The sequence below is a fragment of the Phalacrocorax aristotelis genome, chromosome 8, assembly GCF_949628215.1.
Source record: "Phalacrocorax aristotelis chromosome 8, bGulAri2.1, whole genome shotgun sequence".
In the NCBI taxonomy this organism is placed as follows: domain Eukaryota; kingdom Metazoa; phylum Chordata; class Aves; order Suliformes; family Phalacrocoracidae; genus Phalacrocorax; species Phalacrocorax aristotelis.
Genome location: NC_134283.1, coordinates 36,711,873 through 36,739,571, shown reverse-complemented (window position 1 = coordinate 36,739,571; position 27,699 = coordinate 36,711,873). Strand labels below are relative to the sequence as shown.

Below are 27,699 nucleotides of genomic sequence, written 5' to 3'. Positions count from 1 at the left end.
GGTGGCAGTGACCAAAGTGCCTTGAAACTGCAGAGATCATTGCTGTCATGAAGAGCACAAGCTGGAGCTCGGGGCTGCCTTTCATCCCAGGATGATGATCAGAAACACCTCTTGAATTCCCCCATTACAAACATAATCGCCTGATTCCTGGTTAGCTGGTGCAAAGGGGTCTTACAGTCGGTAGGGAAAACAGCCCAGGGCAGCTGAGCTGTGCAGGTCACCTACCTGTGCCCCGAAGTCCCAGCACAAGGAGGAAGCACACAGCATTTACAGCTCTTCTCTGCTTCCCAGGGTTCACTGTAGGCCCCGGAAAGCAGAGCATAAATCATGGCAGGCTTAGGAAAACCATTCCAGCCCATGCTGGGAGAGTATCACCATGCCCAGCCGTAAGCGTACGGGGGGGCCTAATCCTGGCTCGTGAAGGTGGCACTGGAGGTAGGAAGGGAAATGGAGAGAAAGTGGCTGGAGGCCAGAAAGCAGCAGCCAAGGAGATAGCAATTAGGATGCAGAAGCAGCCAGAGATATGGCATCACTGGAGATTTACTGTGCATACACACCTCCCTCTCTGCTCTCAATGTACTCTCGCTTTCTTTCTGTCCATGTACATACAGTAAATCTTCAGTGACTCCTTATCTCCCAGTCTGCTTCTAGATCCTAATTGCTATCTATCTCTGTCTGCCTGCCACTTCCAGGTCTCCCAGCCTCTTCTCTTACAGCTCCCAGCCCCCCAGCAGCCTCCCTGGTTTGCCCACCCCCTCCTCTTCCTCTGCCTGCAGACGGGAGGTTTCCACATGGCATTTGGCACAGGCAGCCAAAATTTTCCCTTCTCAACTAAACATTACACCCCAAAACACGCAAAAAAATACTCAGCCCTCCGCAGCACAAAGCTACCTGGGCCAGTCAAAGCCACGGGTCTGTAGCGTGGGAGGAAGGGCTTGCGGAGGAGGAGCTGAGCTCTGCTGCTGCCCCACCAGCCTCTTCCCTTGGCTTCCCTGAGCCACCCGACCACCCTCGCTCCTTCCCCAGCCATCATCTCGTGCCACCTAACCACACTGACGCCACTTGGGCAGGCGGAGGCCGCCTTCCGCAAAGCTCAGCACGACGCTCGCTTGATTTCATTTTTATTTACTACTATTCTTTACTACTATTTATTTATTCATTCCTATTTTTATTCCACTTTGAACATGCCCAGCTGTGTCATCTTGGGTTTGCTGAAAATGTAAACAAAAAGCTGCATTCAAATGCAGCCTTTCATTGCATGAATACATTTCCCATCCAACACAGCTCCAGTGCTCCCACCCTGAAATTAAAACTGTAAAAAAAAGCAACATCATCACTGTACATCACAGCTATTCCCCCCCCCCCCCCCGATGTTTTTGGTATTCATGCTATTTTTCTTTTTGAAAAACAAACATATCAGTAGTTTTAATAGACACGTTTGCTCTCCGCAAAGGAGGAAGAAAGAACTAAATGTAAATAAAGCTAATTTTATATTCCATATGGTAACAAACCTGAATGCCTGTGCTTTTCCCTAGCAAAATACTGTGCCTGGTTTTACAGACACAGAATTGGTCACCAATTTTTTTTTTTTTTTTTGAGCACTGACTTCAGTTTTCGTCTTGCGAAATATAACTTTACTCCAGTGATCTCTTAGCCTGAGGCTTTTCAGTTTGGCTTAACAGTAATTATATGGATGTTGAGAAAGGGAAGAAGCATTGTATGTTCCTTTCACTTTGCAATTTTTTCCATGCTGCTCTGCTCTTACAGAGGAGGAATATTTTCTCTTTTGCAGAGATGATGATCCAAAGGGAAGATACAGAACATACTGTGCAGAAGAAAACACCCCTGAAGAATGCCATAAACCGCAATGCCAAAGCAGCATTTGTAATTCTGTCTTTGGCTTTTAGCAAGGGAACAATTAGAGAAAGGGAGAGGAGAGGAGAGGAGAGGAGAGGAGAGGAGAGGAGAGGAGAGGAGAGGAGAGGAGAGGAGAGGAGAGGAGAGGAGAGGAGAGGAGAGGGTGAAAGGGAGAAGATAAAAAAGTGGAAGAGAAAAGTGGAAGCAAGAAGAGACAAAAAAAGAAAAAAGAAGAGAAGGCAAAGTGAAGGAACAGAGAAGCAAAGAGAAGAGGAAGAGAAAGAAAAGAGAAAGAACAGGGAAGAGAATAAGAAAAGTGAAAGAGCAAACGCAAAGAGAAAGCGAAGAGAGGGAAGAGCAGGGAAAGAGGCGAGCGGGGACACGAAAGGCGGGCGCGCGGAGCGGGGCCGAGAGGCGCGGGCAGAGCAGCGGCGGGGCCGCCCCCCCGCCCGCCGCGCGCCGCCCCCCGGGCACGCGCTGCCCCAGCCACGCGCCGGCAGCGGGCGCATCCCCGGCGCGGCCCGCGCTCCCCGCACGGGCGACTTCTGTTTCTGCTTTCCCGGGCGACAACCTGGAGCCAGCGCTCTTCCGCCCGGGAGGAGCTGTGCTGCGCGCCGCCGGCCCTCGCGCCCGCCGCTGCGCCGCCCTCGCGCCCGCCGCAGCGCCTCCCTCGCGCCCGCCGCAGCTCCGCGCCCGGGAGCCGTGGCGAGGCGGCACCGGTGTGAGAGCCGATTCATGGCTGCCTACAACGCCCCCACTGAGACCAGGGAGGGAGGGGGAGAAAATATACAGCAGCGTGTTCCCAGCTCTGCTGCGCTGCTCCTAAAATCCTCGCCCGGTCCCTCCGGTCTGTGCACCGCTGACTCTCGCACACAGCAGGAATTTAGAATAGAGCGCGCTCCTAAATTAGCTTTACCATAAATCTTTTAGGCTCTTAAATAAATAAATAAATAACATTGCCCCCTTTTGCCCTCTGTTTTGGTTTTGGTTGGTTTGTTTTTTTTTTTTAGCGCACAACTCTTCATCAGCTTCGAGCCGTTGGACTTCCCTGACAGTGGTAACAGGAGACCCGTTGAGTCTGGAATTCGTTTTTTTCTTTCGCTCTCCCAGCAGCAACATGCTACTTTCAAACTTTGTGCAAGGCTTTGGGGTTGGTTTGCTGGTTGGTTGTTTTTTTTTTTTTCCCTGCTTTCAGATGACATTATGATTTTAATCAAAACGGACTGGTTTTTGGAAAAGGCCAGAGCAGGCTGGGACTGGGAGGCAGATCGGCTGGGCGGTTTATAGCAGTTCAGAAGAAGGTTTTGTAAACAAACACAGCTCAGAGGTAGAAAAGCAAATACAGTGGGTGAAATCCTGGCCTCCTCCAAAGGCGACGGCACAGCTCAATGGGGCCAGTATTTTCACATCCACATGCAACTTTTCCTCCAGCAAACACAAAACCAACAGAGACACAGGTAATGGAGAAAACAGCTCCAAAACTGTATTATTATTGCCTAAACAACTTGATGCTGTCAGGGGAGAGCGACAGAAATACAAGTGGTGACTGAATATGGGGAGCAAACGTCCTAACGGGTTTTCTGGCTAAGGGAGTCCTCGTGCCACTACAGTGTCCCCGAGCACAGGGCAGCATCGTGGCTCCCGAGCTGGCGCGGGAGGGCTCTGCCAAGCAGGGTCACAGCCCCCTCAGTGCTGACCGGGGCTCCTGCGCACCAAAACCTCGGAGGAGCTGTGGACACAGAGGTTTAGCATTCTGTTAGCTGGATAATTCCTTTGTAAAGCCCGGGGGGAAAGTGGAAAATAGGGCAGAACTAGAAAAGGTTGCAGGATTGGGCCATTTGGGGCAAATAAGACACTAAATCCCACCCCCCAGAGTCAGCGTTACCTGAGTGAGGGCACCAGAACATGTCAGCGCCCCTCTGGCCATTCACGCAGGTTGTGATTCCAGCGAGGAGCCCAATGCGGAGCTGTCTGGGCTGTGCTGCATATGGGACATTTCCCAGCACATACACACAGGCAGCGCCCGAGCTTCTGATCTTGCAGGTGCAAAGCCAGAAGCAGCTGCAGTGAGGAGAGCAGTCATGCTACACAGAGGGACACCTGACTGACAGAAAGATAAGCTTCTCCCAGGAGGACGAGATGCATGCTCCGATTAAAAAGTACAAATTAAAGTCCGTCTACTTGTCTTAAGCCTCTCCCATTTATTTTCCGCACCACCTAACAGCCTAAAACACATCACCAACCCAATGCTGCTGGAGAAGGGGCCAAGCCACGAACCCCAAGGGAGCCCACCACATGAACAACTCGTCAAGGTGAGAAAGGGCTCCCAGAGCAAACCCCAAGCCTGCATCTGGCCCAGGGTGAGGAGGAAACTGAGGCAAGAACTGCCAAAAGTGTGGGCCAGATCCTGCTAGCACTTCCACGGCACAGGGCCAGCACAGGGAACTCCAGTGAATTTGGCCATCCCACTCCTCCGCAAGTCTTTCTGCTGGCCCTTGAGGGCTAAACAAGCTGAGCTTAGAGCTGAGGCCTGGGCTTTGCTGGCAGATGCCTTTGGGACCACTCAGGGCCAGGGAGATCCCTCCAGACAGGGAGAGCCACCACATTACGGTATTCAGCATCAGAGCCATGCTCCCATCTACTTTTGCCCCCTCCTTAGTATAGCGCGGGAGCATCAGAATTGAAAAAAAAAATCAAAGGAAAAACATTAATAAATAATAATCAAGATCATCTGCAGTTTTAATGATAAGCTGTTTAATGAATTATAAAGTACCTATAACTCAAAGTATGAGACTGTACATTGTCAAAACTGGCATTAAAGTGTATGAAGATAATTAAGCAATAATGACCTCCACAGAGGGCTTTTCCTGGGAATTAATGACCAGTCGGGAGGAGCTGATGGCTCAAGGCACAAGCAAGGGTCATTAACCCCAGCTGGTCATTAATACTCAGGCAATGCCCAGCACTGAGGCCATTATTGTGAGTATATGATAAAATAAAGGGGGAACAATTATTAAATATCTGAATTTGGGGGCTGCTCAGAGAGGTCACCATAGAATCGTAAGAGTTGTTTAGCTTGGAAAAGACCTTTAAGATCAAGTCCAGCTGTTTAACCTAGCCCTGCCAAGCCCACCACTGAGCCACCCCTAAGCACCACTTCTACACATCTTTTAAATACCCCCAGGGATGGTGACTCAACCACTTCCCTGGGCAGCCTCTTCCAATGCTTGACAACCCTTTCCATGAAGAAATTTTTCCTGCTATCCAAACTAAACCTCCCCTGGTACAACTTAAGGCCATTTCCTCTTGTTCTATCACTTGTTACTTGGGAGAAAAGACCCGCCTCACTACAACCTCCTTTCAGGTAGCTGTAGAGAGCGATAAGGGCTCCCCTCAGCCTCCTCTTCTCCAGACTAAACAACCCCAGCTCCCTCAGCTGCTCCTCATAAGACTTGTGCTCCAGGCCCTTCACCAGCTTCATTGCCCTGATGTTTGCAGGTACTTGGGTTCATGCCTGACCATCAGCCATCCCTGGTACTCCCAGAACCAGCTACATTCAGGAGTACAGCCCTGACAGCACTCTGGACCCCCAACACCAGCATATGGGGGCTCTGCCAGCACAAACAGAGCCTGCAAAACCAAAGGGAGTAAACATAAAACATCCTAACAGCAACACAAAACCAGAAGTTTTGTTTCAACCCATACAACCTCATGCTATTAGCAGCTTCAGAGCCCAAGTCTCAGGCTCATCTACGCAGCACGTCATGTAAAATAAGACACACATTTGGGACCACCACAGCCAAACCCAGTCCCTCATGCAGCTCTGGGCACTGTTTGAAATGGGAGACCCCAGACTCCACCCAAAAGCAGATGATCGGAACAGCTTCCTTTCAGCCCAAACGTGCAGGCATCTCTCCTCAAACTCATTGTGACTTCAGGGGGATTTGGAGGAAGTGTCACCTTCTGGTGGGGCAAAACAAAAGCTAGCGCAAGGCTGACCCTATATGCTGGACTTGCATCCTTCCTGCCACACACAGCACCACAGCAGCGAGTTAGCGCCAGCTCACAGCCTCAGCTGGGCACCAGAGACCCTCATTGAGGTGTCAAAGCAGAGCCCAAGGCCAAATCTCTACACCTCTCCCATCCCTAGGAGGGCATGGACGGATCTGGGGGCATGGTCCCTTGGGATAGATGGCCCAACACCCCCCCACTGCAAACCAAGGGAGGAATTAGCGTGAGCTGTTTTGGTGGCGTCATGAAACCCAGCTGCCTGCTCCTCCCAGCCCCACACTTCCACTGATCTCCCCCGTCCCCCTCTCTGACACCCACCGAGAAACAGGGATTTGTACCTCTGAAAGTCCAGAGTCGCCATTACATTTTTCCCTGGCTGGGGAAGGAGGGGAGGGGGTGTCCATCCCCCAGCCCCAGCACACGGGGAGCTGGGAGCACAACACCCATCCCCAGCTGCAATTATCCAACCTTGTTCTAAATAAACCCACAGGGGAGTGAAGGGACTTGGATTTTCCACTATAGCCCCCCATGTCATTTATTTACCCTGGTGCCATATTCTTGCACTGAAAATGCATAAATGTGTTTGGAGGTGACAATCACAGAACATTTTGCCCTTAAGATCACAGTGTGTGTAAATTTTCACCTACACAAAAAAATCCATGATGGCTGTAAATATTCCCAAATTATTCTCTTCAGAAATCGGCACTAATCATGCTGCTTGTGAGAACACAGCAGTGAGGTTTGTTGGCAAAATAAAGGATCCCTTTAAGTTTCTTACAATCTGGAAAGAAACCTAGAGCAGCTCCTCAGTCACAGCATTTCTTTTTAACTATTTACAATTGATCAGAAGAAAAAAAATTCAGTATCCCACTGGCAATACAGAGTTTCCAACAATTATACATTAAAAACAGCTATCGCTTAGCAAAGGAAAATCACTACATAAGGAAAATTAGTGCTTGTTAGTACTTGTAATATTCAGAATCACGAGTAGAATAAAAGCAGCAATGCAGAAACAGTTATCAGCAGAGAGAAAATTATTCAAGTATGCATTTGAGTAATTCTGCATTTTAATTTAACCCTTTGAAACATTAATCAAACCATGGCTAATTATAGGAATTAAGGAATTAAACGATGGAATCTTCTAAAAGATATTATTTAAAAGGCAGTTTATACAATTACTTGTATAGATGTTTGCTTTAAAGAGGGAAACATTTCTACTGTAATGAAAAGGGTCTTAGAAAATTAAATTAACAAGGGGGGACCAGGCTGATATGAAACTAAATTAGCATCAAATGCAAATTACAGGGTACTTAATGGTAGAAACAGGTGCAGAGCAGGTCCCTAAATGAGATAAATGAATAAAACATCCCTCTGCACAAATGTGGAAGCTGACACAAAGTCAATGATATGAATAATTCAGCAGCCTCCACACTGCTGTTGAGGTCAGCTTTCCTTGACCTTTGAAACAGGAAGTAAAATTCTGTCCAAATTTGAGTGACTGGAAATGCAGCAGTTATTTGTGGGGAGAAAAAAATAGAAAATCCAGATTAAAAACCCAAAAATACAAAACCACAGCATGCATGTGAGAATGTGTATACATACATATGAGATGATAAATTGAAACACTGAATAAATGTATCAGCAGAAGACAACGTGCGGAACTGGAAAACCTCTCAAGTGTTGGAGGCACAGTGGCTGCAGAATATTTGTTTCAGCCTAAAACTCTAAAACAATGTGTGTGTGATACAGGAGAGTATTTAGGTTGTGGTATGATCTAAGCATATTCAGAGCTAAATGGTTTCATCTTTCAAAAAATAATGTAGTTGTGCTGAAGGGGATATTAATAGAGTCAAAGTTGTTATATTTCAGGCATTAAAGAAATCAAATCTTATATAAGTAGCTGTTCAAAGCTGAGCAAATCAATAATTTTCTTTGCTATAAACTTTTTGTTTTAATGAAGGAACTGGAAGACTTCTTTTCTGGACTTTATACCTGAGCTATTGATTTAGTCACTATCGCATTTCAAACATTAAAAAGTCATAATTTCAAATGTAAACCACCCTAACAACGGTTTGCAGTGAAACACAGGCTGTGTGCAAGTGTGCACGAGTGTGAGAGAGCCCTTAAAGTAGAAAGTATGTAAACATATATGTATTTTAGATACATATTTTTAAATGTAAATAAGCCATAAACACAAATTCTTGTATTCCAAAGAATGAACACTCCTCTCTCTTAAAAATCTAGAAACGTGGAGCAGTTGCCTTAAATCCAGTGGGATATCTCCAGATTTCCATCCTCATAACTAAATGAAGAAGATTTCTGTGCCTTTCCCTATGAAAAAATAGCAAACTAAAAGCATAGGTCATATAATTTCTGACCAGACTTACGGCCCTCATTTCACATTGAATTTGGCACTAAAACAGATTAATAAGGTATGACAAATAACTAATTTGTCCAAACTGGAAAGGAAGGAAGAACATCACCCCCGCAGCTTGTCTTCTAGGGCAACAAAAGATGTAAGATAACAGAAGTTGTCTCTGCTCTTTCTTCTGTTGTACTGATCTCTTTTTACCTGCTTACCTGTTACCTGCAGAACACATGTCCGACATAAGGTTGTCTCCTATCGGGGGTTTAATTTTATTTTCCACGTTTTAGGCAGGTGAAGCCTGGGAATGTCGCTGCAGGGATACTCTTCCACCTCGATAAAGTTTTGTGAGCAGTAAAAGCAAGCTCTGACAGCAGCCTCCCTGAAGATGCATATTAATAAGACAAACAAAAATCAGCCTCAATATTGCACAATCCCATGTGGCAAGCCAAGTGCCAGTAATTTGGGGGTTGAGTTCAGGACTCTGCTCAGCACTGGGTTTGTGTGCAAAGTGGCTCCCTCCAAACACCGGCTCTGAGAACCCAGCTGGTTCTCATTTCCAAACAACCAGTTTCTCTATCCCCAAGTGCTAAAGAAAATAATCCCAGCAATCCATGACTACACGCTTTCACAGGGACAGCAGTGAGAATTTGATTGTAGAGATAATTAAAGTCATTCCTGAAACTTCCAAGGAAAAGAAGTCGGGGGGGGGGGGGGGGGGGGGGGAAGGAGGGGGCCAATGGGGCCAACGATACTTGTGTTTAAATTGACCTAAGCAACCGGTTTGGCTCGGAAAAGGGGGGGGGGGGGCATTAGTTTTGGGGAATTTGTTTTCCTGAAAATTCTCTCTCCTGCACTCAAATATTTACAGTATTTGCAAAGAAAATGTAGTAGACTGTGGTGAGTAGGAAGATTAGAGTGAGGTTTGGAGCCTGGATGTTCCTAATTTGGCGAGAGCGTCCAGAGGGAAATGCTTTTGCATTCTGGTAAACTTGAATAAAATTATGTACAGCCACTTCAATTAGAAGGTTTTAAAGGGAAATGATACCATAGAAGCAATAAAACCAACTGCTATCTGCTTCAAACACTGAAAACATCTTTTTAAAATTAATGTTTCCTGCAGCCCTGCCATGAGTTACATCTGAAATAATTTTAATATTAACAACACTCAAGAGCAGGTCAATCTAGAGCCAATCATGTGACCGGCTTAGTCCTCTATATCTTTCCAAAACAGTGGAGTAATTTACGCCACTCCAGCTGGTGTAAATCAGCAGGGTGTCCCTGACATAAGGAGAGCTGCTCAGATCCCAGGATCTGGCCGCACTAAAAAATAATCATCATGATGACGGCTTTAAAAAAAAAAAAAAAAAAAAAGCCTTGCTCCTAGCAAAGCTAAATTGTACAACCCCCGTGTCACACATCTACTATGACCCTCGTCATCCTGAAATCGGTGTGAAATTCAGAGATGGAGAGAAAGAGTTTAAAGCACTTTGTAATCTCTCCGTCTGCACTATCTGCCTTGAGCAGGAAGGAGGGATCCGCTCAATGAGAGCTATTCAGGGCCTCTCAATTAACCTGATTAGTTCAGCACGCTGCTCTCATGAATGACACCTTATCTTGGAAATGAAGGAAAAAAAACTTACTTCCTTCTGGAGATAGAGGCGGCCCCTAAAGCCAGAGCAGTGGCGCCCATCGGGGCCGGCTCCCCCATCTCCCCCGGGAGCTGCTTTTGGGGTGGCAGGGCCAGGCAGCCCAGGTGGCCCAAGCAGGGAGGGGGTCCCCCTCTTTCAGAGCCAACCAGGCACATGATGGGATTTTCTGCAATGGTTAACCCTTCCAGCGCTGCGCAGAGCCTGGCGTGATGCTGCCTGCAGGTAAGAGGTAGAGCAGCCGAGGGGGCGAACCCCCTGGGAACGCTGCCTTGTTTAAGTGTGTTGTAGTCTGGAACTTGTTTCATATGTGACAGATTAATGAGCGATAACTGGGTTACCATGGCAAAAAGCATTCCCAAAATTCTCTTTTGTTTCCCTGAGAACAGCCCCCCCCCCTTTTTTTTTCCCCCCAATCATGCCACTTTACAATAACACAAATATTAAGTAACAGCATGTTGTTCTTTCAAGTGCAGATGGCTGTGAATGTCAACAAGGCTGACTGTTACATACAAACTCCAATAATTAATCAGGGAAAATAGGTATCTCAGTTACAATCATAATACTGAAAACTCAAATTTATGAATGCCCAGCCAACTTTGAAGGCATTTATTAGAAAAACTCCGATGACTTTGGAAGTATTAATGCACTAATGACGCATCAGAGCGTGATGTATTAATGTTCTTGTAATTTCTGACAAATTAAGTTACCATTGTCACAGTGGGGCAATCCTTCAGGAAAAAAAAAAAAGTGCCTCTCTCCTGCCACGCAGTACACAACAGACGACAATTCATGTACATATAATGGGGTTTAGCAAGAAGTTTTCCTCCTACACCACAGTACAGTTTTTTCCGTTTTTCAGAATGCCAGAGCTATTATGGAGCTCACTATGCTTTAAAAAATAAGGAAGCTAGATGTAGCCTAGGGATTGTCTTGCCTAAACAGCCCTTTAGCATAGAGACTCTCTCACTGTGCCACTGTACATCCCTCACTCAGCAGTGCTCAAAGCCTGGAAGCCCAACGGAGCCCAGAGACCGCTGGAGCCCAGTGGCATCTGACCATGGTGCCAACAGGAAGCCAAGACCCACATGGTGCCAACAGGAAGCCAAGACCCACAGATAAGAAAAAAACCCCAAGTATTACAGAGCTGCTTTTAGCACATGAACCCCAGCTTGAGAAACAAATGCTGCCCTGGACCCCAGAAAAGTCCAGGATTATGCAGGGCACTCCTTGTAATGCAGTGGGACTCCCTTGTTTCTCTTTATAGAGGGCCAAATCCTCACCCTAGCTGTGGGGCAACTATCACAAAACGTGTGCGGGTTCTTTCCTTCTCCTGCCTGCATAACCCTCAGCAAGACGTGCCATGGGGCACACTCCCAACTGCAGCTGAATCCTGGCTCGTGCAGGACTGTGCAAGCAATGCAGAGGCACATGGAGCGGACTGGAGGAGATGTTACCATCAGATCTTAATAGCTCTGAGTGTGGCTAATTTTCTTCTTCTTTTAGAGCAAAGAACTTTATAATGAATACAGAATACATTTCTCCTCTTCTTGTGTCATCCTTCTACAAAATCTGAACTAGGTAAATTGGTTTTTAACATCCACTTATCAAAGTGACTTAACATCTGGGAAGTCAGCCAATGGTTATGTAGTGATGCAGATGCCAAAAAAATCCAACTGAAAGATTATATTCAGGGAGATTACAGAGAAGATCTGACTCAACTGGGTGGAAGTGGATGGTTATCCTGGTCAGGAAAGCCTGAGAGTGTCCCTGCAAAATCATGGAGAAAATTAAGGAAAATTATTATGTTTTAAACAGCTTCCTTTTAACCCACTGTGGACACTGGCTGTATCCTGTAGCACTTTTTCTCGAAGGCAAATTTTGGAATCAACAAATTAACAGTTTGGCAAAGTCCAAAAGATGAACAGAAAATGATTTTCTGTCTCTGACAGTAATCAAGAAAACACTAACGAGATGAAGATCCTTTTTTTTATTGCTAGGCACTCGCAGAGGGATATCAATTCTTCAATTCTTCCTAACATTTACTTTATATGAAACTTAACCTTTCCAGGGTCCAATCATGTCACTTAGTGGTGTCTCCTTTTTTTGTTTTCAATTAATCTTTGAAAAAATGACCTAAACGTTCAGTTAATTGAATGATGTGATTAGCTGAAACAGTTTGCAACTCTGATTAGAAAGTCGAGGTGAGAGGAGTGCTGAGAAAGTCCAAGTGTGCAGCAAGCCTTTAGGACCCTCGCACTATGTCACTGAAGCATCACCTTTTTTTTTTTAAACCCCATTTTTCATCTCTTTCTAGCCCGACGTGGCACTGGAAGAGTTAAAGAAAACAATAAAAGAACAACTGAGTGTACAGGGTAGGATTTACTGGCATTTACTTTTAATCTATGGTCCTTTGCTCCGTGGCTTATCAGCCCTATGTCAGCCCTTTTTCCTCCTTTATATTTCATGAGGGGACCCACATGCTGGTACTGAGAGACAGAGCCCAAGTGTCTGTAAGCTTTTTGTCAGGTAAAAAGAGAAGAAAAAGGGAAGGAACAAGAGGAAAAGCAAAGCTAAGAGGCATCTATTAGATGTCACTAGGCTTTTGTATTCATGTCAATGATTCAGGATTAGAGTATTTGAAATAATCTTATTGAGAGAACTCAAAAGCCCCACAGAGGGAAAGCCTGCTCGGTAGCATATGGCAGAGCAGCGGACAATATCTTATTAAGGATGTGTTAGCTAACACCATTACTTTTTATATTACATTACTGAACTATTGTGCCTCAGCCGGTTAGCGAGATGGCATAGTTGTGGAATGCCATTTTGGACGTTACTGCATTGTTACAAAACCGGAGAGATTTGGCCGGGCGTCCAGGCACGGCCCGGGGGGGAGCAGCGGTGGTGACGCTGCTCCCTCACCCCCCCGGCACTCTGGGAAGGGCAACCCGCATTTCACCGGCAAAGGGGAAAACGATGTCCCCAAGCGTACTGGTGGCCGCTCTGCTCTTGCTGTGAGTAGCACCATCCAGCACCCACCCTCCCTTCCTCACCCTGCCCCCCCCAAAAGTGGGTCCTGCCTTTCAGGTCTGGCCAGCTCACCACTGCAGGGAAAAACAGGGGTAGAGAGGGTGGCTTCTGCTATATCTCCAAAAAAAAATCCCAAACTATTGCCAAACTCAGCATCTTGTCAGATGAAGGGAATTTAATTTTGTTATAGTGAATGCTGTTAGTCTAAAAATCCCTCTTTGCTCTTGGACAAAAGCTTGTAATTGGAGAAATAGCTCTATTTAAAGTTATCTTCATCTGCCTACACCTTCAGAGGCAGCAAGAAGCCAAAGACAAAACAGTACTGTTCACAGCATTTCAATGATTGCCGTGAAAGGCTCTATATCTGGGTCACCTTAATACTGTCCAGTATATAATTTCAGTGACTTGAAATAAAGCCTTTTAATAACTAATTTCATACAATTCACATATTTACAGCACCAGAAAATTTTTTTTCACATTTCTTATTCCCAAACACTATTTTTAAAAAGTGGGTAGAAAATTATTCGTTCTGCTTTAAAAAAATACTCTAAAATACTGTCTCTAGCAAAAAAAGTAAACACTCATTTGATACAGTAATATATTCTGATCACAAACTACCTATGCAAAGTTGCTAGTGTGACACACTGGGAACTTTGTATGGCTTTTCTGTACTTTTCCATAACTGTTACAGGAAAAAAAAAAAGTGATGTTACAGGGAAAGCAAAAAATTCTTACAAGTATTTACCACTACTACTACAGAGACTTGCTGCTCTCTGAGGACAGAGCTAAATCCATTTCTAGAAAGTTATCTCAGTGGTGATTTACACAAAAACCTACAATGGTTTCTTACTCTCTTTTAACTTTATTAGGTAGATGTTGTATTAAAATTACATACTTCCACCAAGCAGACGTGAATTTGAATTTAGCATAAGTTATTTTTGTAGATGTGGCCAATTACTTATAAGAATCCATTTTGGTGGCTAGAACATGCAAACATTTATGACTATTCACAGGAAGAAAACTACTCGTACACCTCAGCTTCTGCAGAATGAGGCTTGGGTTATGTTTTTACCCAGTAAACGCTGGGATAGAGATAAGATACATTTTTCATGTTCAGAACAATTTTAGCTAATCTGCATTAAAACTGAGGATGATCTTTGCAAATATATTTTCCTATCGCTCTTATTCGTGTGTGCATTCCCACTGCGATAGCAAATACAGGAATAAATCAGGTGTTAAGACGGAACAGGAAATTTATCCACACCAGAAACTGTGTGTGCATATATATGCATATAAGAAAAAAGCCACTATTTTTTCCCCCAAAAAATACCCACCCTTGGGAAAGAGAAGGACTGGCACTAGCTGCGTGGAGCCGGGGAGCTCACTGCACTAAGCACATCCTCCCTGTTGCAGGACGCGGTTTGAAGTAGGAGTTCATATGAAGAAATCGGTAGGTATGAATAGCACATTTGAAGATTTGTGACAAGAAACAAAGGGACTGGTCGCCCTGCCAGGACCTGGGCTCCTCTTGGGACCAGCCGGCACACTTGGAGCTTTCCTGATGCTGCAGGAGGTCACTGCACAGAGGCAGAGGTGCTATAAAAAGTTTGTCTAACCTCAGATGCCCAAATCCTGCCATCTGAGGGGAGCAGCAGGGCAATCCACGAGGTCTTAGTTAGACCTAGGGGTGCTCCTCTGCACAATCAAACCCATAGGGTCTTCAGGATGGACTTCAAGGAGTTAGACAAGCCAGTGCAGTCTCCTAAAATTGTTAACCTTTGCTGACCAAGACCGAGATTTTCAGAAAGAGCCCGAGGGACTTACCAACCTGCTGGGAGCCATGGCTCTAAAAGCAGTAGGTGCAGAGCTGCTTGACCCACGCTCACTGTCCACCCAAGGCAGAGCAGAGCTAAACGGACACAGACACTCTGACCTTGGGGTCTCAGGATAGCGGGTCTAGCACATGCCATGTGTGCACTCAAGTCACTTGTATGGACTGACAGCACAACTGGCCAAGCCCCAAAGGGCTGTAGGTGAGCACTAAAGATGGCAAATGCCAAAAGCAATACAGTAGAATGGTCTTCAGTTTCCCTCATCCCTAGGACATTCATCGCAAGCCTAAGTTTTTTATTCTCTATAGAAAAACCTCAATCTCAATTTTTAAACTGTGTCAGGAGAAGCACTTATCTTCAGGAATGGGATCATCTACCTACCTAGACACTACACAGTGTCTAGCACAATGAGCCTTCTTTGCGACAGGAGTCTCTGTTATATCACCATGATATTAAATAGTAATAATCAGGCATAAGATCACAGTGAAATAAAGCCCAAAACACTAGCCGCAGATTCAAAAGGCATCACTGAGAGAAGCAAGTAACTATTAGAGTAGTGTGAAATGTTTGCAGTGAAACCCAAAACCACATAAAGCTTGCCTGGTTTGGGGTTTTATAACAAACTGAAAACTCAGAACAGGTTTGCTGAGAAAATCACAAACCTCCTGAGTGAAGCCGAGACCAAATTAAGGTTTTGCATAATAGTTTTGAGATTATACAAAATTTCTTATACTTGAGGGTGGAAGGGAGAGAAATCAAACAAACAATAAGTAGGAGCTAGTTTGACCCTGTCCAAGTTCACTCAACCCCAAGAGCAAAATAAATGAATTTTGAAGCAGCAGCAATATGTGCCAAGCCCAATAGGCTGAAACCAAGATATTTTTGCAAGAACTCTTGCAAAGTTACCCCCAGCTCTAGTGGTTTCTTCACCAGAAAGAAGACTGACACCACATGCATTAGGAGCACTGGTAGAGGAGCGAGCATCTCCGACTCTCTGTGTGAGAAGCATCTACTGATCAGAGTCTCCTATTTATCTCAAAATGCCTTTGGTTGCCTAAGTCATGTGGGAAATGTTTTGGGTAATGCTTCTCAGCTGCATCAATCACAATCAAATCCTCAAGGATGTGTGTTTCTGTCCCTCCCCTCTCAGAAATGTATGGGTTCACAGGCTCCGGGAGCTTACATGAAGTGCTGGAGGCCAACTTCTGCCCATCTGAACACCCTGCTTAGAGGCCCTGAGGGTTTACTTGGCACAGCTTTAAAAGACAGCCTGGGAGACATCTCTATGCAGTGCTGGGGGTAGTCCTCCATCGCCCAGTTTCTGCTCCCCAGACTCCCTCCCTGCTAGATAAATAACTCCCATGTGGCTCTAGAAGGGGCACAGCAGTGAGGTGGGCGCTTTCTAGTACAAGACCCAAGAGAACTGCCAAATATTCAGGCCCAGGAGCATTTTTCACCCAGGTCTTGACATCTGTCAGAGCGTATCATGCCTGCCCTCCTGCATAGAAAACCCACCCAAGGACCCAGGACAGATGGGACCCGCAGCCTCCTGCAGCCCTGTCCCCGACATGAGCAAGGAGGGAGCAGGACACACAGCCTGACCCCACACAGCCACATTCAGGTACCGCATATGGCCAGGGAGACCAAGAAGTTGGACTCCTGCAAAGGGACCACTGCCAAAGCACCTGGCATCTTCTGCCACTTTAACATCACACCAGTGCTATGATGAGCCCATGACCCTGTAGTCTGGCTGGGGTGAGAGCTGCAGCACTGATCCCACCCCCTGCAGCGAAGCACCCCTCAGCAGCTCCCTCCCAAGCAAAACACCCACCTTCTCCTCTTGCCTGTACCTCTCCTGAAGCTGGCCCACTCTGCCAGCCCGCCTGCATCTCCATCACCCTACCTCCAGGCATGGAAAGCTACTGCAAAATGCATTAATCACTACATCTGCCTAACAAGTGAATTTGTGGGGAGGATGTAGTGAGTGCGACACAGTCCCGTGTGTCATTTTTCCACCTGCCTGGTATTCAGGATGAAAAGATGATCAGGCCCGTAAAATACAATCCACTACGTGATGACTTGTAAAGTGGTAAAATCGAGACATTGAAAGTCATTCACGCCTCTTTTCATGTCATTGCACAGTGAAATCCTACCCACAAACATAAAATTTTTCAGGTTAAATGCTGAAAGATTTCAAAACCATATGTAGGTAAGTTGGCTCCCTCCCTAGCCACGGCAGCTGGGTGTACCAGGGACAGATGACAGACACCGCTAGTCGAGCATCCCTTACAGCAGGTGTCAAAAGCACACAGGCCTTTCAAACACTTGTAGCAGGTCATGCACTAAAACATACCTTGGTGTCATCTGATAATCATGCATAAAAACTGTTATGGCCTCCAATCCATGAGTTCCCAGCCCCACTCCACAGACAAGAGCTCTGATTGCACTGGAAATGCATAAGCCACCTCGTCGAAGCCAGAGGGAGCCTCATTCCTCAGAACTGCACCCGAAGCAGTACATGAAGAACTTTGATATTTTGCCAGACAAGGGTCTGAAGAAACCCTAGTCATCCTCATGCTGACCTGCCACCTAAGGGCACACGGTCTCACTGGGGGAGAGCTTCAGCACAAAGCCTGTTAACTTACACCACAGCTAAAGTTTAACTATCCAAAAGATAGACGGTCATGAGATTTCTTAAGTAGGTCTCATCTGTATTGGTAAATCTCAGCAGAGCCGATTTCAGGTCACTGTCATCAGCCTGTTCGAGTACTCAGGGAAGAAGTAAATTTGGGATGTACCAGCAGTTTCCAAGTGGGCTGCTTTCAGCCCTTTGTCCATGCAGTGTCGCAAGCTGGAGGTATATGGTATGGATCCTAAATGCTGAGATTTCTCTGCCACTATATTTGGGGTTGCAGTAGTTATTGCTGTTTTGTCAGTCAGGAGGACTCCTGTTTACCAGACGCAGTCATAAAAGGTAAAGAAGCCCAGCAGGCACAGGTAACACTATTAAATATTGGTCCCGAAAATGGTAAATTAGGTTTAAAAGTTTGGAAGAGAATGCCGAGAGAGGAGCCTCTTTCCTGAACCAAGGAATAACATAAGCCCCACTTTCTCCCCTATGTGACTTTTGTCATTATCATCTTTTCTGATTCTTACAAAGCAAACCTAATTAGGAAGCTCTCTCATTAGTCTTCCAGAAAAATTAGCACAGCTTATGCTAATTACTCCTGTAAAATTTAATAAACTCGTTGAAATGGGAATAGTCTAATGAGGTTTTATTTATTGAACTAAGATAACTGTAAGGAAAAAGGTTAGGACACCAGGATATCCAGAGTGGTAATAAAACTACAATTTATTCAATTTCTTCACAGGAATTTTATTGCAAACCTTTTAAATTCAAATATGAGTCACAATTTGAAAGTTAAATCAATCTAGAATTTAATTTAATAACAGGAAGTGCTCTGTGTTTTCTTTAAGTGTGATTACACCGCCACTGCACTTGTAGGAGGAATTGTGCGCTTGTATTGTGACAATAATACCCCTTTTAAAATGAGTTCCTGTTCATCAGAGCTTCATCTCAACACATGTAACTGGATTAACGATAAAATATACAGGCTATGCTAAGATGATGATTCAGACACACACAGGTTTCCAAGAAACTTCTGCGAAATGACGGCTCTATAAGCATAATAGATTTATTTTGTTCTCCAGAGAAAATTTAGACCGCTATATGAGTACGAATTTCTTTAGGTCCCTTTCACTGCTATATCTGCTGATACTATAATAGAGCAAAGTATAAAGCAATTTTATAAAGGATAAAGTTGTATCCTGTTTCAAACGCAACTACAGACTTTTTTAAATACCACATTTTGATTAAATAAAAATATATGATTTACTTTTCATGTATATCTAGGGTTTGAAAGAGAACACAACACATGTAACTTTGAAGTTGCCAAACAGCCTCTTCGCCAAGTTCACTAAACCACCACAAAGACGGAGCTCTCTCGATCCCAAGTTTCTCTAGCCTCATCAAAGAGAATTAACCAATCCAAAATAGTATTCCAGCATGTAAGAAGAGGATAGCATTTCCATGTAAGTACATATGTCAGAAATCCCATGGATAGGATTTGACGTAGAATCTATGTTAGGTAAGAGTCTGTGGATTCGCAGGATTTGATGCAAGAGTTAGATTAAATCCACAGTCAAGACTTTATCAGAGCGTAAGGCATGTGGGAGTGCTTTAGCCCAAATGGTAAATGAATTCTGTAAGCTCACATGCAAATAAAAATAGCTAAATATGGTTTTGCATATCAATTGACATAATAGTTAAAAATTGCATGCATGGAGAAGTGACAATAGAGTACAACTAAACACATGTTCTGACTGTGCAGGCATTTTAATGTTAGAACAATTTTAAAGGACTCGGTTTAAGGTAAAAAAGCTCCATATAAATCATTTCATCCTTTCCAAACCAAAAGGGGAAAAAAAAAAAAAAAAAAAGAGTAGGATAAATGTCACAAGAAACATCACTGAAGCCACTGACTGTATAAAGCACATACTTATTTGGCCTAAATTGTTTGAACTAGCCCCAGCCAAGAAAAGGTTTTAAGTACCCTACTGGGACAGATGCGAAGCGGCAACAATAGAAGCCACACTAATGCAATCCAGGTAACACAATCCTGTTTCAAAAACACGGGGAGGGCTAATTACAGTACTGCTGAGTCAAATTTCTTATGCCATTGCAACCCACAGGAACAGGTCAAAATCAAATGTTATTCAAACCACAGTCATATCAACCTTCTGTATCAAAGTCACAATTTAAAACCAAGTGAAGAACTTAAAAGCTTAACCCATTCACAAGCCAAGCGTGATTCAGTACGGGTGGTGAGGTAGGGTTTGAATCATCATCTTTAAATTATGTTTAGCTTGCATTTTAAAAATAACCTTCAGAATTGGTACCTTTTGCATCGATTTACGTAAAGACTGATAAATTGATCACTGCTACGAAGCTAAATCTGTTTTTTTTCCACATAACTGTTTTCCTTATTTTGCAGGAAGCATGTAACAGACAGCATCTCTGGCTTTCATAATTTAAAATGATTTGCAACTAGCAGTTTTGCATACTAGATAGATAAACAAAATATTTCCGTAAACCCGCCATTAGCATCTTAACATCTCACTTTCCAGTACAATGAAAAATTCATGCGAATTTTGTAGCTTTCATGTTGCTCAAAATGCCACTCTAACACCATGTTTATAGTGTTCAACTCTGCAGCATGCTTATAAAACACACCTCTATACAGATTTCACTGTGTGGGCTTTTCCCCCCACTTTCCCTGGTACTACCTGATGATCACAGAAGTTGAAAATATGCCTCGTTAAAATAGATAGAGATATCTTCTGAGATTTAAACGTTCTCAGGATTACTTATTATAGCTAATCAAAACATCTGCTTTAAGCTTCCAATGTATGCACTTTCTTACCAAATTCAAACAAGAACTGTAAATCTGGGAGTCTGGGTGAGGACAATGCCAAGCAAGGCTCTGCCATATCCCTGGACCACTCTCTGCGTGTGGCATCCAACACATCAAACCCTCTTCACCTTCTTTCATAAAATGGACGCGCTGGCACTGAAGATGCTTTAAACTTAATATAGCAGACGTTAACTCAGACAGTAATGCAAGGAGCAGCACTCTATTCTATGCTCTCGCCCCTATATGTATGGGTAGTTTCCCTTCAGGGTCCCTCTATTCACAGATTAGTGCAAGGGTATTGCTTTCCCCAGCTGATGACAGACACTTTCAGTACTTCATGGCCATTTAACTCTTCTAGAGTAATGCTGCATAATAACCTGGTTATCACACACGGCTTTGTACAATGAGTTTGGACAATTAAAATGTAGAAATGACTATTTGGCTACCATTTTGCATAATTTGCAAGCACAGAAACTACACGTGGCTCAGAGAAACTAAAATAGATGCATTGTACTACAGTGATTTACTCGGTGATGTCAGATTAGCAATATGGATCTGTTTAAAAACACAATAATTAAGACAGGCAAAAATGAATTAATCAACTGACAATACAGTCAAAATAGTATTCCAACCAAAGAAAATAACATGAGAAAAACCCTTACTTTGCAGATCTTTTTTCTAACTGTTTTTATGCATAAATAAAAACCTTAAAATGTAGATGGATTGCATCCAACAGAACTACTGTAGCTAAAAGTGATAATGATTCAGACATTTTTCAAATAAAAGTTAAATATTTATAAGCACCCAAACACATTTCATAAATCACAAACTATTATTATTTTATTCCTGAAGCTTCCCTGGCACAGCATGTGAATTGAGCCACAGAAAGTCAGAAAGAAAAATCTCCTCTTTATGCACTTGAATCCGCTACAAGAAGCAGAACCCTCCCAAGAGCAGGTCACTCCGTTATCCTCCATATGGCCCTTACACGGCAATCGCAATTGCAAAGCACAGCTAATTCGGTATCAAAAACAAAATTTCATCCGTATATACTCCTAATTCTTCCCCATTAGCAACACAGGGCAGGTGTTTCATTATAATGAGGAGAGGGAGAGAAAAAAAAAAGGAAGGAAACAATAGCAGTCCTTACCTGTCAATTATCACTGGATCTGATGGAGTCTCATTTCTGTTGCCACAGCTTTTCTTGTCACAACAGCGGCTACAGAGCAAAAGTGAAAGGATTTAGTGCGACCATTACACTGTAAAATCATCATTACGAACATGGTAGGTTCAAATTGCCAGCTAGAGTTACCGCTCCGTCCCTGCCTGGAAATCAGTCAAATGTAGTGGGTCACATATGGGTTAATTACTATGTTTAACTTCTTGCACAGCTGGTTAGCAACGGAAAATATAAAAAGAGAGGGGTTTTGCCCCTTTCACAAATAATAATTCAAGGATCACCCGAAACAGGGAGACCTGCCTATTTGTAGCCTTGTTTTCCATAGGGTTTAACAGTTGTCCCACATATGCTCACACAAAAAATAAGGCAGCTTTTTCCCCGCTGAGCCTGGTTTTCACATTTGCTTAACGCTTACGTTACGCATCCACGTCCTGCTTCTACATAGAGCTGAATTCTCAGCTATCAGGAAACTCCCCCCGAAAACCAAAAGCACAATTATTCTCCCTCTGAGAAACACTGCTGTTAATGGGGAACCAAAATGCAAGCGCCATCAGCAGCGGCTTTTTTATGCTTGAGCGTGCCTGTTTCCCCAAGTTTTCTGAGCATGTTAATGATCACTAATGCCATGGAGAGCACAGCTCCAGCGGCTGGTGCCCTGCATCAGGTCAGATACAAAGCAGGCATGTGAAATATAAGCTCCGTCTCCCAAAGCACTGCTCCATCGCTGACCTTGAGGCTGGGATTCTTTTGAACTAGGGTGGCTCGTTGTTTCCTAAGAGAAGTTAAATTGTTGTTTGTGATGATTCCTTGTCAGGGTTATTGTCCATTAGGAGCCACAAATATATTGCAGGTAAGCTCACAGGCAATATACACTTTTCTGCTCCGGGTGGGAATCCCTCCTAGTGCATCTAGAGCTGTGGCCAAGTGCTGTGCGGGCTGCCCGCAGGAGCCCTGCTCTCCCCAGCAGCACATCTAAACCCACAAGACCGAGTCACAACTATGTAGGTGAGCAAAGCCTCAGGCTTTCACCTACCCTCTCACCTCAGGAAGGAAACAACCATCTAGCAAGGAAAGCTCCTATTTGCTGACATCCCTTAGCAGAAAATTCCCCACTGAAGTCAAGGCTCCAAGCAATAAAAAAAAAAACACACACACACACACCAAAAACACATCAAGAAGCTCCTGGTCTTCCCAAGCCCTCCTTGTTCCCCAGGGACCTGCTGGATGAAGTCTGGGCAGCTCCTGTGGGGTGGGGGCTGCGGCGACCCCATCCCATGGTGGCACCAAGTGACAGGCAGTGAGGACCACCCCGTTTGCTCTCCCTGGCCAGACCTGAGCACATCTCTCCATTCAATAAACTGTCTGGTAAACCTCAGCCACATGCAACCCAATCTCTGGAAACCACCAGCCTTGTTCCAAATGGCAGCCCAGCGACCTGCGCATCACCTTTATTTCAGCAGCCAGCTTTGGGCAGCTGGCAGGAACAACCACTGCTAGTACTCCCACTCAGATGAACTATTTTCTTTTTCCCAGAAGGTGGAAGAACATCAGGGCAGGAAGAAGCCCTCAGAAGTACCACGCTATATAAATAACCCTGTTGGGAGTATGACAAAGGTTCTCTTGTGTTGCTGAACAATAGAGTGAATAATATACAGTTACCCACCAAGATTAGCAATAAAGCAACTAACCACACTAAAGATAACAAAAAAGGGGGCCTTTTGCAAAAACAGCCTGTTTAAACATGGTTTCAAAAAAAATTTTTTTTGTTTTCAAAGAGAGGAAAATACATAATTCTTTTCACCGCAAAAAGCTTCAAGGCAACTATTCAGGGCTAAAACTTTTCGCAGTTAACACATGTGTGGTATCTTCATTTTGGTGGAAGTTACATTGTTTGAGATTGCCAAAAAAAACTGCTTAATTTTACAGCACAATACCACAATTGATCTACCAAAAAATGTAAGAGCCTTGGCACCCAGAAAGTATTAAAATTTAGGAAGGAATAAAATATGCTGTAGGTAAATAGTCATGTGGATGTTCACGGGGCTTTTTTTGCCTATAAAAGGACTTGTCATTGGAGTGCAGCTAGCATGTGTGGGGTGAGAAAATTTACCCACAAACAAGGCAATAAAAACTGCTAATCATTTTTAAATGATTAAAATGTAATTAGAAACAGAGTTGGCACAAGTTAAGACAATGCAGTTCTTGTGACTGAAGCAAATCAGGGCTAGTTCTGACATTCTCACAGCAGACTGGAGGGACAGAAATTGCCACACTTACTCAGGCAAGCAAAGGTTCCCAGGCTCCCAGCCCGAGATGGGCAGACACGACCATCCACGCACCACCAGGCCTGGAGGCCAGCACCTTCCCCGGGTGCTAACCCAGCGGGAGAGGCAGCCGCAGGGGCCCAGAGATGGGGACACCCCAGTCTCGCCTCCTGCTGTGAGCAGGATGGAATCAGGCACTAGCCGATGGGGACAACCCAGCTTCAAGAGCGGGGGAAACACTACTTTGGCTCATTGGGTGGCCACCTCATTTGGATAAGGCTTCCCAAGAGTGGACCCCAATAATCCCAAGTAATAGTAGGAGTCCTCAACTCCTTGCACTGCAATTTGAGGGTGATGTGGAAGAGGTGCATGGCTCTCACGTCCCACTCTCTGGTGGCTCTGTGGCATGAAAGGAGGCCCCAAATGTTATCATGTTCTAGATAATTATTTTTTAAACCTTAGCTTGCCTTTTTCCCCCCGATACAAGAATCCAAGGCTTCATCTACCCTAGTTTTTCTATGCAGAGAATTAAAACATCATGCAAACCCTGAGTTTGAGACCTGGTTGCCTGGCATGAGAAGTGCTTTTAATTCAACTTACCTCGAAAGCTTTGGCTTTTAGTAGCTACTTAACACTTGCAAAAAAGTTCCTAAATATTCTCAGAGTCACCCAGAAACCTTCCAGCTCCCAGTGAGGCTCTAAAAAAGCCCAGGGAGAGGCGCTGAGTGACGGCTTCTTGCAGCCAGGAGGGCAAGGACTTGTCCTCACTGTCCCTGCATGATGCCCATTCCCAAGTGGGGTAAGGACCCATGGCTCAGGCACAGCGTCATGCTGGCCCACAGAAAAAGCCTGCAAAAATTGCTTTGTTTGGGGTGTTGTTTGTTTTTAAAACAAGTAGTCCTTGATAGTAGTGAGTCTCTTGCCATTACAACCACCTCCAGTTCCTGCACCCCATCTCTGCCTATCCCAGGTTTCCCCCCCTCCTATTGCCATCCTAACCATCTCCAGGGCGCTGCCTAAGCCCCACGCCATCCCCATCCTGCCCCTTCACAGGCCTCCCCGTCCTCTGGCCACCACCACTCCCAGCTTTTATTGCTGCCTTTGTCCTCACCCCAACCCTCTGGGGACCTGCTGCCCTCCTGCCGTCTTGCTCCATATCTTCCTCCTCCTCTTCCCTTCCCTGTGCTGGAGCATCTCTATCCCGCACTGCCTGGCCCCGATGCGTGCATGCAGGAGATGGCCTCCTCGCCTCGATGTCTGGCACTCCCAAATCTCCCCGTCCCCACCCCGGTGTGGCAGCCAGGAGCATCGCTCACGAGAGGAGCCCTGTTTTGTGTATCTGCGTGCTTGGGCTTTCTGTAGGGACAATGAACAATGAGAAATTACGGGGCGATGGCACACAGCCAGCACAAATGCGACTTTCCGATCGTTTAGCTGCCAGGCTCTAACAAGTCGTTAGCGAGTCCGTGTGGGAGATTTTGCAGAAGCTCCCAGCGAGGTGGGTTTCATCCCACAGACAGATGCGATCAGGGCAAGCCCTGCCGCAAACAGGCTCCTCGCCCCGAAGCGTGGAGGTACGGGATCTTCTCACCAAAACAGCTGTAAGATTTTATTTTACACAGACAAAACCCATATTTTACTCCAACCTCATTCTCAGAAATCACTGAACCATTTTAGCTGAAACTTTCCAAAGAAAGTCAGCCTGAGGCTGACACCCTGCAAAGGACATTTCAGCCAGAACAGTTTAAGTTTGGCAAAGCTGTAAGCCACTGAAGGTTTCATAATGGAAATTGTTGAGGCAATATTAACTATAGATGTCCCTCCCCATGCTGCCTACAATACTAATAAATTCCACTGAGGCTGTGAATTCTCCCCAGCTATTAACAATTTCGCTAACAGTGTAGATTTTTATATTTGACAAAACACAATGGAATACTTTGAAATAAACAGCCACCTGAAGCAAACCTCAGCCCCACTTTCCTACCACAACCAGGACTCTCCTATACATTTGAATTCTTTGTCTTATCCGTGCCATAGTTGTAGTATACTATAAATACCCAGCTTTGTCACATAAATGCAAAGTTTTATTGTGCAGTTAGCCTTGATAGAAAGCACTGCTGAAAGTTGTTTAGAAATTAAATATCTAAAACAAGCTATTTTAAAATACAGAGCCCTCACTATTTCATGTCTGAAATGAAGAAATTTCATCTTAGGGAGAGCAAGCTGTCTTTCACACCATATGGCTAATGGTAGTGCATAGCAATTAGCTGGGCTGATTAATGGGGAACAGACTCTAATTTTATGCTTATAATTGAGGCTGCATTTGCACCCCTGGTGCAAATTCAGCACATCCCAACTTCCACTTACAACAGGCAAGAAATCAAGAGAAACAGAATGGTGTGGAGAGATATTTTTTTCCCCCTTCTAGACCCCTAAAGAGTATCAGATTTGCAATTTAAAAGAGCGTTAGCAGCACAATAGATGACAGATTTGTGCAATAGGGTCAAGCGGCCTGGTAAACAAACAGCACCCTCTTACACATGTATAGGCAGAAAAGGAAATAGGTACTATCTAATATGAGCTGTAAGAAATTTGAATATGTCTCCCCCACCCGCCAGGCACACAGCATTTGCCTACTATGGTCAGATTTTTTTTTTTTCACTACCCCTCCACCTTATGTTTATTAAATACAACGCAAGGACTAGCAGTAGACAAATAGGAGAAGAATAAAGCTCCTGATCCCGTGAATTTTAAGCACAAAGAAAGTGTAGAGTGCTTTAATAAAGGGAATGACTGCACATCTTCCCACATCCCCAGAACGGAAATAATTTTGTCTCAGTCAAAGTATATTGAGCAGCTGTAAATCTTTGATGCAGGTATTTGGTCTTCTGGTTAAAACTCAGCCCTCTATATAAAGTTTTGATTTACTTCTTCTTCTTATGTTTCTAAAGTATTCGTAAGAAAATTAGTGCGTTAAAGTAGGTGACACATACACTCGCACGGATGGCTTAGTGTGTGGCAGGCAGATGTAATTCCTACCTCAAAACCTTGCTGTTCAAGAATCAGGAGGGCACATCACCCAGGACTAAGAGCAGATTCAGACCCGGACGCTGCAGGCACTTGAGCATGTGCTTAATTTTACTCACGTGAACAGTCCCACTGTTTTACTGGTCTATTACAGGAGAAAAGCAAAGCACGCACTTCAGCCTTATCAGGTCAGGGGCCTCCTTTAATATTTCCATGAATTGTTCCTAGCTAGGTATCTGCTGTGAAAGTGGTGCTAATTGGGCCAATGAATTTTAGGGCAATTATGACTTGTCAGCACGACTGGGTTTCCATTTGGAAAGGGAGAACTGGCTGGGAGTCCTCAGCAAAGCAGTGCTGCAGCTCCCAACAGCAGCAGGTCAGGCGCCTCTTGGAGATACCTGTCTGCTGTGATCATTCTCGGGCTGTAATGGGTAATCTTTAGTTTCCTGGAAGAAGCCAAGCCTACTGAATGAAGCAGCCTAGAAAAATACAACTTGGAAACTAAAATCCCCAAATGCTGCAAGGAAGAATTTGGGGGGGCTACGCAGGGTTTCAGCCAGGCTGGCAAAGCAAGGAAAGCAGCTCCTTCTTTGCTCTCCAGCAGGTTTTATCAGGGAGGAGCTGCCATGGAGGACAAAACATGCCGATCACCAAGAACGAAAAAAAAAAATTTAAATATCAACTAACAGAGAAGTTTCCATCTGAATATCTTGTCTAAGACTCTCCCCCACCAGGAAACCCTCAAACAAGTTCATTCTTTTAGAAGTGGGTACTAGTTTTTACCCTCAAGTTACTCCTTTTTAGTAGATGTGTTTTGTAAAAGTTACAACGCATGCAATGGCATTTTTACAGTCTTAAAACTACTGATTGTAACAATAAGCTTATGCAAGAATGCCTCGTCTTCCACCAGGGAATTATTTTCTGCCATCGAATAACATGTAACAAATTATTTTTTCAGACATGCAAAAAACACCCACTGACTTTAATGAGACTGCAAGGTCAAGCTCTTC

The 27,699-nt window shown here is 44.6% G+C and overlaps 1 protein-coding gene across 4 annotated transcripts in view; it reads right to left on the bottom strand.

Annotated features, from left to right (window-relative positions):
• The window catches only part of EBF1 (EBF transcription factor 1), a 282,653-nt gene that overhangs the window by 241,872 nt on the left and 13,082 nt on the right, over positions 1-27,699 (bottom strand). For all 4 annotated transcript variants that reach the window (XM_075102589.1, XM_075102590.1, XM_075102591.1 and 1 more), the window contains exon 6: positions 21,369-21,437. In XM_075102589.1, coding sequence (XP_074958690.1) covers positions 21,369-21,437 — 69 coding nt within the window. The remainder of the gene's footprint in view (positions 1-21,368; positions 21,438-27,699) is intronic.